The sequence below is a fragment of the Malus sylvestris genome, chromosome 14 (assembly GCF_916048215.2).
Source record: "Malus sylvestris chromosome 14, drMalSylv7.2, whole genome shotgun sequence".
Lineage (NCBI taxonomy): Eukaryota > Viridiplantae > Streptophyta > Magnoliopsida > Rosales > Rosaceae > Malus > Malus sylvestris.
Window position 1 is genome coordinate 10799039 of NC_062273.1, and position 15918 is coordinate 10814956.

General features: G+C 35.3%; 2 protein-coding genes across 4 annotated transcripts; both read right to left on the reverse strand.

The window, feature by feature from the left end:
* Positions 1–5284: 5284 nt before the first annotated feature.
* On the reverse strand, positions 5285–9453 carry LOC126598685 (phosphatidylinositol 4-phosphate 5-kinase 5). Its single transcript, XM_050265041.1, has 8 exons — positions 7752–9453; positions 7399–7566; positions 7105–7270; positions 6891–7010; positions 6610–6803; positions 6193–6323; positions 6021–6093; positions 5285–5814 (listed from the first exon to the last, which is right to left on the reverse strand). Exons 1-8 carry the CDS (start codon positions 8951–8953, stop codon positions 5523–5525), a joined length of 2346 nt encoding a protein of 781 aa, XP_050120998.1. The 5' UTR covers positions 8954–9453; the 3' UTR covers positions 5285–5522.
* A 987-nt stretch (positions 9454–10440) lies between these two features.
* On the reverse strand, positions 10441–15259 carry LOC126600628 (uncharacterized). 3 transcript variants are annotated; one of them, XM_050267228.1, is made up of 7 exons: positions 15094–15254; positions 14651–14929; positions 13745–13837; positions 13383–13631; positions 12906–13067; positions 10916–11005; positions 10441–10778 (listed from the first exon to the last, which is right to left on the reverse strand). In XM_050267228.1, the coding sequence occupies exons 3-7, from the start codon at positions 13830–13832 to the stop codon at positions 10582–10584; spliced, it is 786 nt and encodes a 261-aa protein (XP_050123185.1). In that variant the 5' UTR covers positions 13833–13837; positions 14651–14929; positions 15094–15254; the 3' UTR covers positions 10441–10581. The 3 variants fall into 3 exon arrangements, with proteins under 3 accessions (XP_050123185.1, XP_050123183.1, XP_050123184.1); XM_050267226.1 differs by lacking the exon at positions 14651–14929 and having other exon boundaries at positions 15094–15259; XM_050267227.1 differs by lacking the exon at positions 15094–15254 and having other exon boundaries at positions 14651–15068.
* Positions 15260–15918: the final 659 nt, after the last annotated feature.

Sequence of the window (15918 nt, forward strand, 5' to 3'; positions counted from 1 at the left end):
ATTTTTTATAGAGATAATAAGATAAAAAACAATAAAAATATAAAATATTGACATGGCTTAACTGTGATCGCATAAATAGTAAAGAATGGGAAAGGCATCCAAACAGAAGAGGAAAAGAAGATGAAAGTAGCGATGACCAACACGTGCAAAAGTGGCCCAAATGAAATTAAATAAATAAGTGTTTCAGTTGTTTTTCTCTTTTAGTACATATATAATTTCATAAGAAGATAAATTTGTTATTTTCTTTTAATAAACTATATTATCTACATTAAAGAGTGGAAGAGTGGTGAAGCCTTATAATGGGCTAACAATAATGTGGTTCAAATTTACCTTTGGCGAGAATTGAATCTAAAACCTCTTACTTACGAATAAAGAAAAATATCATTAGATTGTAATACTAAATGAACACACATATATATATATATATATATATATATATATAACAAAATGACATAAAACTACTCTAAATAAAATGACATAAAACGTTGTCTCGTATTTCAGCTCTCCTTGTCCTAACCCCCTTTTCCACCACACTCCCTTATCTCTTTGGTTAAAGCATAATCAAACAATCATTGAAATCCCTTGTTTCCCTTCCCAAGTTACTAAAGCAAAAGAGCAGCTTTGATTAACCCAAAACTAACAGCAACGAATAAACAAAAATAAAATGAAACATACAAAATACTACTCGAAGTCGTGGTGTTGCATCACTAATATACGATTTACAACATATAGCACGTTTATTTATGAGCAAAGTCTAAAATATCAATGATATCAGAAATATCGATAGTCCAAAAACACGGAAATTTCGATGGAAATATCGGGATATTATCGATATCGATATCGATAAAAATTGAATAAAAACCACGGAAATTGTAAGAAAAACTTGGAAATTTTTATTGAAACTTTGCAGGATGTTTATTTAGTCAATTATCTATTAGTTTATCACAAAAAATTGGAAGGAAATGCATTGCATGATGGATTTAACTGATTTAAGTTGATTATATAGCGAGTTGGCAAACATTGTGAGTGTAGAAAATATGTAGTAATTAATGAAAGAAGTTTAAACACACCATAATCATTTATATATAATGAATTAGTACAATATTTTACACTTTATACATTGCATGGTAAGATACATGAGTGACTTAGTACCACGTAGAGTTCCTATCAAGGTCTAAAATATCGATGATATCGGAAATATTGGTAATCCAAAAACACGGAAATTTTGATAGAAATATTGAGATAATATCGATATTTTAGACCTTGCTTACAAGGAATTTGTTCACATGGAGATGTTAACATTGTTTAGTATGTAGTTGTTGATTTTTAATTGTCTGATAAGAGAGAGGATTTTTAGTACCTGTGCAGATAGGATTAAAATCACACAAATACTTGCAAAAGTACAAAGTAATTATAGTATAAATGTTCATGTAAGGTCGTTCTCCATTTGGATGATTTAAAATAAATTAAAATTAAATCTTAATTAATTATTGAAAACAAAGTTTTGAAAGATAATTGAAATTGTGACTTGAAATAATAAAGAAATTAATTAAAAACAATTTAAAGAAATCAGTAAAAGTAAAGAAAATAAAAGAAAACTGGTTTTGAAAATCAAGTAAAAAAGGCACTAGGATTCCGTTGTACCTTAACAATCATATGTATTTCTTGCAATTACTTATGACTTATATATGCATATTTTGAAGGTTAGGTTTTACTAATTTATGCTCTACTTGGACCCCCAATCTAAAACGAATATCAAACATGCAATCCGTATGTGGTATTCAAATAAAAATTGAACATGCAAGACTCATTAAGCTTTATGAAAATCTTCATGCAACTCTTAAAACGTGCTATTCATCCTAAGTGAAATTATAATTAGTAACTGCAAAAATCCTTCATCAATTTCAGGGACAACCCTCCAACCAAAGTTGTATCAAATTACTTTTCTAATATCCTAATGGTGGCCAATCATTAAGAAAATTAGATTGTTTAAACACAACAGTTAATAATTCAAAACATGCATGCATAATATAATAAGCGAATTGAAAAAAAACTACATATTCTTGCTAAGGCAGAGAACATATTCATAATTAAAAATAAAAGAATATGAAACTGGTCCAAATGGACTAACTTATAATTTAAAAAATGTGTATGTGCTTGTCTGAGTAGTCAGCAACACCCATTAACTAAGCTCAAATATGTTAGTTTACTATCAGCGGAATAAGTCAAATTAAAGTCAGTTTACTAAAAGGTTCCTAGTTAACCAAAGTCCAGTTTAGTGTACATTTTAATACTGACAAGTTTAGTTGCAAGGAATTATGTATTTGTGGATAATGAAAAACATATATCACAACCAAAAGGAAGATAGGGAAACTAGTAAAGCAATAAATTGCACAAGATGTTTTTGGCCGGAAAAACCCATATCTCGGTTAAAAAATCTAGGACTCTCCACTGAGTCCAATCCATTAGTGAAATCAAAATTCTTACAAAGTAACCACACAAGCTCAATTCCTAGATCCCTATCTACGGAGTAGCTTGTACCTTTGTGGAACTTTGCCCTTCACGAGATGGACTCCTTCAGTCTTTACTAAGTGGCAACTCCTTCTGAGTTATTCGTTTTGTGGCACCGAGAACCAATCAACTTATGCAAATGATATTACGATGAAGTTGATGCAAATCTAGATTTGTCGTCTAGTCAGTTTCACCAGTCAAACACTTGAAAGACTGACGCGAGTCCAAAAAAAGGTCAGTACAAAGATTTGAAACTTATAAAAACTTAACCTGAAACAAAGATCAAAATCACAAAAACAATGCTACCGTAATATGCAATGATGTAGGTGTTTAGTGCATGGATGTGATTTTGTGGCTAAGGTTTTTGCAGCTCCGAACTGAAAGGCAGCTCCGAACTGAAATCAACATTTTTTAGAAAATTAAACTCACCTAGCCAAATTGAAATGAAACCCTAGATGAAGCTTTTATAGAGGGCTTGATTCAGACAAGAAAGGGGACAAGAAAAACCATGTGTCATGTGCCAAAGCAATCTGGGACGATCTAGGGCTGAAAAACCATTTTTGGGAAAAAGTTGTTAGATGGCCCATGTGGGTTGTCTGAAAGTATGTGCCCAACTCGCGTGATAGCAGCGAGTAGTTTTGACAAGACAGAACCACTAAATAGAGTGTACTGGAAACAATGACATGAAATGCATATGAATGAACAAACCTTTGATGTAAGAAGTTCAGCTTTTGAAGAGATATTTCCAGCAACATAATCCCAAAAGTAGCATTTTAACCTAAATTTAACTAGAGCATGTGTGGTACAATTTACAACATTTGACAAGGGAAGCCAAACACTAAAAAAATAGACTTCATAGAATATCATTAGGAAGAAAAAGAAGGAAAACACCTTGTAACAAGGTAACAATCCTCAACAACCTAGCTGAATTCTCTTAAAGTTTGGTTCATAGAGAATTCCCTATGGTCGGCAGACCTTATTTATACTAAAATAAATCATTCCTAGAAAATGTCTTGTAAAAACTAGAAAACAAAATAAGTTAAAATAAACTAGGAAACAATCTCTACATGAATGTGGAGAATCTTCCCAGCCACAAATCAGTCACATTCATTGGCCAAATTAGCTCCAAAACTAGCCCAAGAGGTCTCTTTTTAAGGCTTGAGTCATCCTAAACATCTTTTTAGAAGGTCGATCGCTATAAAATGTCATCTTGGACTTCAAAAGCCTAAATAAACATGAAACATTACTTTGGTCTCTTTGCACGCTGGTCATTGATTTATTTTCCATAAATTAACCACTTTGCACAAAAATCTAAAACTTTGATACGAACAAGTTAAAGGACTCATGAACGCCCTCCAATTGGAATCACTTCAAAATTAATCTATTTGATCACCTTTTGCTCAAGAGAAAGTCACATATCCTACATTTAAAATATAATTCAAAGTATCAAAATCTTACCAAAATAATTACCAAAACATACTGAAAATAGGGTAAAATATATAATATAAAATTGACTCATCAAAATACTGCAAACTTAGGTTTTTGCTTGTCCTCAAGCAAAACAAAACAAATAGACTAACCTAACTAAACTCGACTGAAACAAATTTCCACTCTAAGTTGCAAGCAATAGAAAACATTAAAAACTAGAATACCTTTTCAAAAGTTTCAACTAATCCCATCACAGAGTCTAAACCATTTAGAGTCAATTAGAAAAGAATTCATGAACTTCATTTTGTGTAAATTGAACCAACATAGTTAAGGACTTATTAACCTGACCTGAAAAGGCAACGAACTGACCACCCTGCCCCATGCCAAGACTCTTCCATTTGATGCGAAAATCATTGCTTATTAGTACTAAACAAAGTTTTGGGTGGAACAATTATTACTTTATTTATAACAATAACTAAACTTTACTTTATGTAGAACAAAAATTAAAAACTAATTTAATCAGACAAAATGTAAGTGTTCCAATCTCATTCCTCACAAGCTATGTTGGTGTGAATGTGAAATCTTCAAAGTATAACTCATGAATTAATGTCTAAGCAAAAATAAATAGAAAAGACTCAACGTGGGATTTTATCCTTCACCCTGTCAATTTGATCTAACGTTTAAAATAATTTATGGATATTGACTTAAAAAAAAAAATTTAAATGACACAAAAATCTAAAATTTAAAATTTGACTTTCCCACCCCCAAACTTCAATCTAAAATGTGTTTGATACAATAGTTAGAACAACAATCATATTATTGTGTTTGATACAAGTATGATTGTTTTTTTGGAAGGTCCTGACTCCAACTGTTTTGTATTCCGAAACTTTGGATTTTTGTGATCTAAATTACTTTGAAACTTTCGAAACCAATACGATGTGGCTACTTGGATAACAAGATGAACCCTATCAAGAAGTTAAAAAAAGAGGGAGAACCAACAGAAAATAAAGAGAGAGAAAAAAAAAAAAGGTGAGAAATTGAACAAAAAAACTAATTTAATCAGACAAAAAGAATTGTTTAGAAATGACAAACATTATCGATAAACCAAAAATTCACTTTTCCAGTATCCAATTGGATACAAATGCAAATGCTACAAGTCCCCCCCATAGGAAAAGGATCCGGGGTCACGTCATTTCATTCGTGCATCGTATATCGTGCGATCAATTTTCATTAAGTACTATTCATATTTAATTTTAAATTTTAAAATGATTTTTGATGGTACGATGTACAATGAACGAGTGAGATTACGGGATCCCTAGGATCCTGACCTTTCTATCTCTCAATATCAGAGAAAGAGACGAAGAAATAGATTAAAAATGATCAGAAAAATCTGGATTCTGATACAGTTTTACAAGGGTGAATCAATGGACTATATACTGCTGCTTCTACTCACACCAATTTCTATAATTTAGTGAAATATGTACGTACTCTCGTCGTGTTTCCGAAATAAAACTTTGTTGTCGAAATTTGAACAGTTTTCTTGCTAGTCAAGAAATGAGGAGAGAATTCCTTAGTTTCAAGTTTCAAGTGGTTTCTTCCGCAAAAACTTTGTAAATGAAATCACGAAAGCGCCTGGAATATTGCTTCGGATCAACAGCGGATATAGAAGTTGCGTCGTACTGGATGGACTTGTACGCATGCTCAAGCTTCTTGCTTATGTCGTAGTCTTGAAGAATGTCTATGATTCCAAAGAACATTATAACATCATAATACTCCCCAGTTGGATCTACCACAAGTTGAAATTCACAATCAGTTTTTCTCTCTGTCTTTTCAACTCTTGCTGGCATGTTCAAACCCAATTTAATACTAGCCCACCTGCATCTCAAAACCAAATCGCCATAAAAAGCTTCATACTAGTTTTTCATAATCTCCGTTGTGTTTTTTACCGTAAATACTGAGATTGATATATATATATATATATATATATGTATGTATGTATATGTATGTAAATGTATGTATGTATGTTTGTTTACTTGTTTCAAGCACCAATCACGAGTGGTTTAAGTAGAGAGAGATTTGACCTGGATGGATCTAAAAGAAGTTGATCCATGTCTGCTCGAGAAAGACGGGGAGCTCCCTCGCTCTCTTGGTCACCTGAGGGAAAGAAAACATAGCAGCCTCTTGTATGATGAGCAAATTGTTACTGAAAAATGAAGAAAATATAGGACTTTATATAAAAAAAGTAATACCAACCAGTAGGAGTGTGTGCTCCAGAAGGAATGAGATCCCCAGCAGCTGATATATTTCTGAAATGCAGTCCAACCAACAGACTATAATCCATTATTCTCTCCTGTTCAAGAAACTCACAATCCCTATCAATTTGCCTGCAAAAACCCAAACACGTTCATTTAAGTACGTATATTTAATTGTTGTTGTCGTGATAAACATTTTAGCGCGGCATGGCCACCACCAGCAACATCATGGATAATGTCACCAACTTAACCGCCTATTACTAGGTGTGAGTTTTGTCACAAAAGTCCTTACTGATATTATAGTGAACCTCCCACCACATATATTATTTTGTTATATTTCCGATGTGGGACTGTATTCTTCAACATGTTGTTCCAGTATGTTAGCAAAACAATGGAGCCAAAGAAGAAAACAGTTCACCTGCAAAAATCTTGAAACCATGTCTTCTGAAGTCGAAATATAAAGTTAAGATCAAGATCCTTAAGAATAGTCATTTCATCAATCTCTGTCTCGGGCTTATCTGTTGTTCGACCGAGGGAAGATCCCTTCAAGTCGAAACGTCTGTGAATTGTATACTCGGAACAGAAAAGGTTCCCCATGATGATGAACCGCACCTGGATCATAGGAAAATTGTAAATGGTATACTCAAAACTAAAAGTATAAACTAGTTGTATATAGATCTACCAATACTTGGAAAGTACCTTTTTTTGAATAGGTTGGCCCATTAGCTTTACACAATGTAGACCATAAAATTTAGTGACCAGAGTGTTTTCGTATGCTCGAACATGGTTGTAGTAGGCTGAAAGCATCCTTATAAGCACCTAATTCGCCGTTAAACGGAAATTAACCAATTACTCAGTTAAGACTAGTGTTGATTTGAGAGAAAAATATGAGGGGAGTGCACATAGAACTTACTTTAACTTCTGCCTTCTTCATTGTTTTAATCATGTAGCGGTCGTCATTGGTCAAGTAAAAGAAGCTGCCACTTTTACCAGGAGAGGAGAGTTCCCGAAGCGCATCATTCCCGCAAATGGATAACATGTAGTCTGCTTGATCGACCTTGAACAACTTTCTAAGGGTCCTGAACAGAAAAAAACATTTGTACATGATAAACGGTTACATCTAGCGAAATTAAGTGACATTTTCCCCGCTTTGTGGAAACCAGCAACAGCAGAGATATATGTATATTTGTTATGTACAAGGTCAGACCTGAAGACTAATGGACAGTAATCCTTCCATTTAAATTCACAGGACTGGTGTGGCGGAGTGTATTTGGAGCCTTCTGAAGGAAATCTTGTCCAATATTTTTCCCTGGGGTCGAAAGCCGAAGGCTTCAGATCAAGGGATCCAGATGGACCTGGTCTGCCAACAGAATGCCTGTACACGAAATCATTCCACATACATCAAATGACTCACATTAGACTACAGGAATCAAATCCACGACATCTTTACAAGCGAAAGATCTACAATGTGTATGATATTAGCAGTTGAACCAAAATGATAAGATAGAAACAAGAAGGTGCAATAAAATCGTACGAAGTTAATTAATAATGCATTAAAACCTGATTCCTAGCTGCAAATTGAGCATGAGTTCATAGTTTTTGTGGCCCCTGCTGATTGTTTCCCCCTGCCTCCTTGCAGTCTTAGGTACCTTCATTGGGAGTCCCCTTTGATTCCCATCTTCAACATGCAGACCCATCATATCTTCATCCAGTTCTCCCCCGACAGTAGAAGCCCTATGATCACCTGCATTACATGGTGATTCACCGCCATGGGCACTACCATCCCACATTTGCATCCTATCAAATGGTTTATCCAGCCCAACGCTTACCCTTCCATCCACCGACATTCTTCTCGGCTTGACACTCTCACCCTTTGCTGATCTCCACACTGCAAGCTTCTTCTGGGATGGCAAAATCGAAACCTTATCCCCTGGACAAATTATACAATTCTTCAAATCAACATTGTACACATCTTCAGGATTCCATTCAAGATTGGCGTCCGATGATGACTGGGATGGATAATAAGTCCCGTTCTGCTCACTCAGATCCTTACTCCAATTCCCTACGTAAAGACTCCCATCAGGCCATCGGAAAGTCCCATTCCCTTTAGGTACACAGTCTTCCCAATTTCCATCATACCTATTCCCATTACTCCAAACAAATGCCCCTTTCCCACAAATCACTCCATTTTTCCATTCCCCTATGTAATGGTTCCCATCCTTCCATTGATACCTGCCTTGACCTTCCTGCAACCCGCGTCGCCATTCCCCCTCGTACCAATCCCCATTCGAATAATTCTTAGTACCATGTCCATGTTTTAAATTCATAACCCATTGTCCCTTATAAGTATCGCCATTAGACCCTGTGTACGTACCATTCCCATCCATGTATCCGCTTTTAAACTCGCCCTCATACGTAGCCCCGGAAGGCCAGCTGAACCTACCTTTCCCCATGGTTTTGCCTTTAAACCACTCTCCAACATACATACAGCCATCGGTCCATAAGTACTTTCCTTGGCCATGAGGGAAATTTTCGCACCAATGACCGGTGTAGTAGTCTCCATTGGGAAGAATCCTATCTGCATTATATATCATATCTTCAGGGCCACAATCACTTTCATCGCTACTATGGTCATGATCATCATCGTCTGCATGATCCACTGAAATTCCGAAAATGCTGTTAGCACGCTTCCTTGCAGCCTGTGTCTTGCGCACCGTGGCTTCCCATGCCTTATATACACTACTACCACTTTCTTTGCTCATTTCTGCACTAACTCTTTACAATTTCACGTCTCCATGAATATATTCACTCTTTCACAGTAAAATTTTGCAAACTAAACAAGAAGGACGATCAAATAATTCTTTTACGCAGAAATCATGAAGGAATGAATCAAAATACCAATGCAGCATCATGTAATGATGATAAAACAAAAATTATGAATCTTCCATTCGAAGAAAAACAAAATTATTTTGGTTATGGTATTCTTTGGTTTTACGAGGAAAGCGAAAAGAGCGATTGAAACAAAGAAGTGCCTTTTGTTTCCGAACCAGATGAAGAAATGTGTGTCTGTTGTCGAAATTCTGACAAGTGGATGAACTTGTTTCACTGAAATCAACATCAAAACCGGGCGGGGTTGTCGCAGGAGAATTAAGTAATTAAGACAACATGGCTGCTAAATGCATGGTTATGTGTATTTATGTTTGTTAATTTGTGAAAAAAATGGTAATGCTGCTGTTGTATTAATAATAATAATATTATTTTTAATCAGATTACGTTGTTTCCACAAAAAATAAAATAAAATAATGTTGTTTGATCCAATTTTGTCTAAGACGTAATGAAAATTACGCACTTATTTCATTTCGTATATGAATTATGAAGAGAAGAAAGAGAGAAACTTGATTTGGTTGTGGTTGGTGGTTGCATGGGAGTTTCAGCAACGATGGGTGAGGAGTGCAACTATTTTCCTACGTTTGTTCTTTGTGGTTGTGAGAAAGTGTCGTTCATCTCCTACAACCTCTAACAACCATAAAATTTAGAGAGAGAGAGAGAGAGAGTGTGTGTGTGTGTGTCTTACTTTCTAGTATTCTTAGAGTTTTCCTTAACAAAATGTTGGGAATATTTTGTGCTCAGATTTAAAGGGATTAAGTAACCCTCAGCCTAAGCGAGGGAGAGTAATGTATTTGATGTACATTATATTACTAATATGAACAAACTTACTTTGGTTGGAATAAGTAGTTTACTTTATACGAGCGATAATTCACATTAAACTAATTTAAACTACAATGAAGGAGAGTTGAGCTCGAGTTCATAGGAGGGAGAATCAAAACTAATCCCTCAGGTGCGGACTATGTAAGTTTCATAAAAACAACTTTTATTGGTCTTACCTACATTTTTAGTTATCTAATTGATGGTATATGGTTTATGTCAATTGGCTAGGACAATGCATCCCCGCATCCTTGTAGCCATACATAGATCCTCAGCCTGTAAATTAGAGGTTTTTTTTTTTTTCATTTCGACCAGTTTTCTTGTTCGGATTGTAGCGGGTATGGTTTAGTAGTAAAAGTGTGATTCGTCCTCCCACAACCAGGGTTGGGAGTTAACAATTTGCTGCAACAATGTACGAAAAGTTGCTTTATTTTGGCTACAAGATACGTCCTATAAAAAAAGATAGTTGTAGTAGAGACACACAAAGATCGAATAAGATGCAATTTCTTCGAGTTAAGTCAACCACGCATTCCGAAACCATATATATGCAAGCCACTCAAGTTTTTCTAGCATTGAAATTGATTATGTGTGCTTACAAGACCAAATACAGAGACCCTTTAAGCTACAGAGGTCATATACAGATCGAAAAGGAACGGAGCAAAGTATTTGTCATGTAAGAAAAATATTAATTTTCATCTGTACCCCAAGCATCATCTTTCAACTTTTGCCTCATGACTATGCGGCTCTTTCGATCATCTTCCTGTTTCTTTAAATCATTTGACCCAAAGGCCGTGGAAGGTAGTTTCAGTCCCATTCCATGAGCAATGAGCCTCTGAGCAGTTCTAGCTGATGTCTGTGGCCTTTGTCGAGGAGGTTCCAGATCTAGTAACGAATAGTATTAATACAATGTATGAGGCAAACAATATTTGTAGATAAGGGGACAAAAAAATAGTGGTCTCCTTTGTGTTGTAAGAGAATATTATTGTGTAACGGTAAAAAGTTCATGTTGCTTTTTTTACCTTTCGGTGAAATTGAGCTCAAAAGGAAATCATTCTCTTCAAGCACTCGCACTGTCATAGAACATCGAACGCAGCTAAGAGCTTCGAGTGCTGCATAAAAATTAAAATCATGAAATGATTAAAGTAACTGCAAAGCAGAAACTTAAACGCAGACAATGAATCACAATTGTGTGCTTAATTCTTCCATTTAAGCCATCATCACATTTTGAAATCAACAAAAGAATGACACAGACATTGTAGCAAAAGAACATACATTAAGCCATCACCATAGCTAACTGTTTCAATAATGTTTCACCATTTAAGCATATTTGTCATTGAAAATGAAAAAATTAAGCAGCTTGAAAAAATGAAACAGCTCTATACAATTTTCTTTTAAATCATTTTAAGATTACAAGGCAGAAGGCTTTTTAAAATTTTAATCTAAGACACGGGGATGTTGTCAAAATGTGAGATTGATTTGCAACTCAACTACCACCAAGTTAGAACACAAAAAGAAGGGATAATAGAACTCTGTGGTCATTGGTAGTAGAGAAACTTCTCGAAAATAAAAGATAGATAAAATTTCGTTCAAAGAGAATCTTCAGTGATATAGTTAGATAGTATTTTACAAGTCTTATACAGCTTAACACCCAGACTACATAAATAAGCATGAATTGGTGCATAAACTGCCCTCGAACTTGAATGAAAATAAAGGCACTAGGCATTACAAATACTCTTTTCCTCTATAATTTCCTGCTTATTAGGGTTTGATTAATGAAATCGAGCTTCAGTGTTTGAAAGAGGCACAGATTTCCTTATGTCGTTCTGTTCTTGTTACTGTTGAATTTACCTTTCAGGGATCCATGGTGGCACATTTGTGTTTATAATTCCTTGTATCTTTGCTATCCCAAATCAGATCTCTGTTCCTCCCAAATAAAGCCTAAAACCCTAAATATCTCAACCTAATGCTCCTCAATAGCTTTCAAAGCCAAAGTTCTCATCCAAAAATTCTAACAGACCTGTTCTCCCCAATCCACCACACGAAACATGCATAAGGAAGATCTCCTGACCTCCACCCTACATCAGTTTCTCTCTCTACATCCCTTTTGTTCCATCTACTTTCTATATTTCAAGATTGAACAGAAGAGTTTATCCACTCGTTTCGTTTCTGGAAAAATTGCAATCTCTTCTTTCTCATATTGCTAAAAACCAATTTTATTTTTATTGATTCTTATAACAGGGTATTTTCTATGACCAGCATACACCAGCCATGAGCATCTTCAAAAAGTACTTGAGACCACACCCTTAACTTGCATTACCTTATTGTTACTGATAAGTATTGTTGGTTTACCATTGCTTCCAAAACATATGCAGATAGACTGTTGGCCAACAATTGTTAGGCTCTCTCTAGTCCCTACAACTAGAAGGCCCATATAGAATTCAACTTGCATTGAGTGTTTGTATCTATGCCCTATTTTTTTTTTCAATTATAATAAATTGTTAATGATTGTACCAGTTTTGAAACTGCACTTACTGCTCTATATCCTACTGTAGCTCAAATTTCAACATTATGAAGCTTCTTGATCAATGTCTGAAGGATGCTACATTTGTTTCCATTGTACTTTTACCATGCATGAGGAGTCCCATGACTGCAGGTAGTAACGACTAAATATCATAGTCAACCCTCATTCTGCCCAAAAATGGAATCAAATCACACACCCAGCCATGTCTGAACAACATTAAACACTCCTTCCTAAATCTAGGGGCTTTTGAGTTCTTACTTGGAACAAAAGTGAAATTATCAATTATCGGTTTTGTCCATTAAGTACAATGTACAACTGTTTTTGGTCACCCATTTATATCATCATCATACAACATGTGCAGCATAAATAACGAACAACACTAGCAGACCCGAGAAATCCACGTCTAAGTTTGTAATGCAAGAATCTCTAAAATTTAATCATAAACTCCAAATTTATGAAGTTGAAAAACTCAGTAATTGTGTAATTACCAATTGACGGTGTTTGGAAAACTGCAAGAGCAACTGTCTCATTGACCCAGCGAATAATAACTCCAGGATCTCTAATATTCACAAAAAGCTTCTCCAACTCTATTGTCGTAGTGCTTGGTGGAAAGTCAGCCAGAACAAGAATATGTTGTGTTCCATATTTTGCTGAATTCACAAGAACAAACACTCAGTTCCTGCATGCCATCTGAGATAAAATTTAAACCTACAGACTAGAACCCCTGGATGCTATTTGACAATGATTACAAACAAAAAGTAGCCAGAATTTTATAGGATTTATTAAATAATTTACTTGTGAAGTTCTTTCATGTTCAACCAACGTGCAGACTTTCATATGGCATCAACATTTTCTTTTCTGGGTCAGAATCATTAACAGGTTGGAAGCCAAGGAACATCACTATATAAAAGAGAACATAGCATACTGGTTCCTTCCAAATGAAATATGGAAAACAAATAACTTACATTTTATTACTTTTGGATCCCCCTCCAAATTATGGGACACATTTTCATCGTCTGGTGTATCATTATCAACAATTAACTTATCAGATACTTGATCACTGTAAAGTTCATGTTTCTTATATGAAAATGTTCCTCTTCCACGTCGCTTAGGGGTCTGAGCTTTGGTATCTTCCAAAGATAGTTTTGATACTTCAGGCAAAGATTGTGACGAGAGCAATTCATCAGGTGTGCGATCTGCAATAGATTCCCAATCTGCAGTCACAAAATTAACAAGGATTTCATAATTATCCTATAACAACTTGGAAATAGGAGGAAGCAATATCCACCACATCAACAATCAACACTAGCTACTGATTGAAACTTGCCTTCTTCTACTGACGAGTCTGAATGCAGCGGTAGCTCCGTCTCGACATCTTTTGTTAGACCAGTTGATTTACTTGAGGAATCACTCATGTTTCCTGCCATTACAAAGTATACATATGTTTTTAAACAATTAAAGCATCACATAAAAACAACTTTTCCCATATCCATTTATTGCTAATAGTAAGACACAAATGCAGATAGCGTTATTAGTCAAAATGGTCGATGATAAATTTCTCAACATATAACATTATATGTGTTTTGAAATATTTGTGGACTTTTGTCAGTATGACTCCGCTATCCTGATTGCAAATTATTGAATTCACTCCAACATCGAAACAATTACAACACTATGAAATCCACAAGTACGTGTATGTAGCTGCTTCCAAGAAGCATCTGAAAATGCATAATGAGTTAGCCACACCAAAAATTGATTTTTCTGACATTAAAGAGACGGAGAAAAATAATTAACTGTCTACATCTTCCAACGTTTGCCAAGATTAGAACTGTTTGTTTACGAAATAATAGAAAAACTATATATCAACAATGCCCTGACAAGCTGCCCCAAGGGCCCAACCCTTAAAGATTCAAAACAACTTGTAGCTTATGCTATAGAACCCATTAAGTGGCAACAGCGGAAAACGAAAACAGTTGTTTTCATTGCAATATAAGCTATATTACCAATATCACTATGTACTATTCCTGCAATGCAGCCACCTCGACTAAACATTAGAAACTAGATCCAACAGATGCATCGACCCAGACATAAACGTGCATAGACCAGCATACCTTATAACGATCAACTAAACACAAAAAAATCAATGAGCCATGTAATCGAATGTTACGATGAACCTTTTTGAATCCGATAACAAGGAAAACACGCGGTGCTAGTAATTGGGTATTTTACTTACCATCCAAAAAAACATACACTAATCAAACCAAACGCAACCTTCGCCTTCAACCAAGGCCGGAGAGACACAGACAAACCCAGACCCAATTTACCAGAGCCTAAAAACACTTAAAAGCCCTTAGATTCCTAGAAGCTTCGGTCGAAATTACGAAAAAAAATTGAATCTGCTTAAATGAAAGCCACAGATAAATGAGCACGTGAAGAAAAAACACAACAAAGTAGCGAGAGCTTTGAGCAGAAAAGGTCTGCTGAGAATCTAAGCTTTGGCTTGAAACAAGACCTGGGAGACACAGACAAGCACAGACCCAATTAAATCCTATATTCCTAGAAACTTCAGTCGAAATTATGGAAACAGACAATGCAATTGGATGAAGATGTAAAGCAGTAAGCGTAAATAGTTGAGGAGAGTGAAGCAGCAGAGCAAATTGAAGGCAGAAAATTTACCTTTTTAATGGATGGATGGAAAGAGGAAGGAGGAAGGAGGAAGCAAGCGTAGTCGAACAAACGAAAGAGGGGATCTTGCGGGGAATGGGGGATCGGATGGATGTCAACACGGTTTCTTTTTTTATTCTGTGGTTTCTTCGGTCGTTCTGATTATCTGCTTACGTCAAATACTCATGCTTTAGTTTAGTTTTAGGCTAAATTCCTCGCCAATCACAGTTCATATTCTATCTTTAAAACATTTCAATATTATACTTATCTTTAAATTTGTTGCAATATCATACTTTCTATCAGTTTGTTTGTCAATTCCTCTATTAAATACTGACGTGGCTTGAGACGGAACCCACCTCCTATTAAAAAATTAATTAAATATTACAAATCAACTTTGATTATTACTTTGAAAAAAGGAGGCGGAGGAGTCAATTTGGGAGGCGACCACCTTGCTTAGAGTTGGTAAATGGAAATCGATTTGACGAGGGGGCTGGACTGGGAAGCCTAGTTGGCGGCAGAGGGAGCGTTGAGGTCAAGTAAGATGCAGTTGGGAATTGCCTGTAATTTTGGCTATGTTTAAGGAGGACGAAGAAGGAGGAGGATCCAGGAGATGACAAAAAGGGATGACTGACGTTTTGGGGAGAAAGGAGATAATAATTTTTTAATTAATTTTAATTGTTAAATAAAAAATTAATAATTAGTTAATTTTTTATTCTAGTTGGTGAATGAGTGGGTTCTATTCTTGCCACATCATCATTTAACAATCAAATTAACATAAAATTTAACAGAAGTCTGACATTGCAACAAATTCATAAGCTGATGTATGAAGTTGCAATG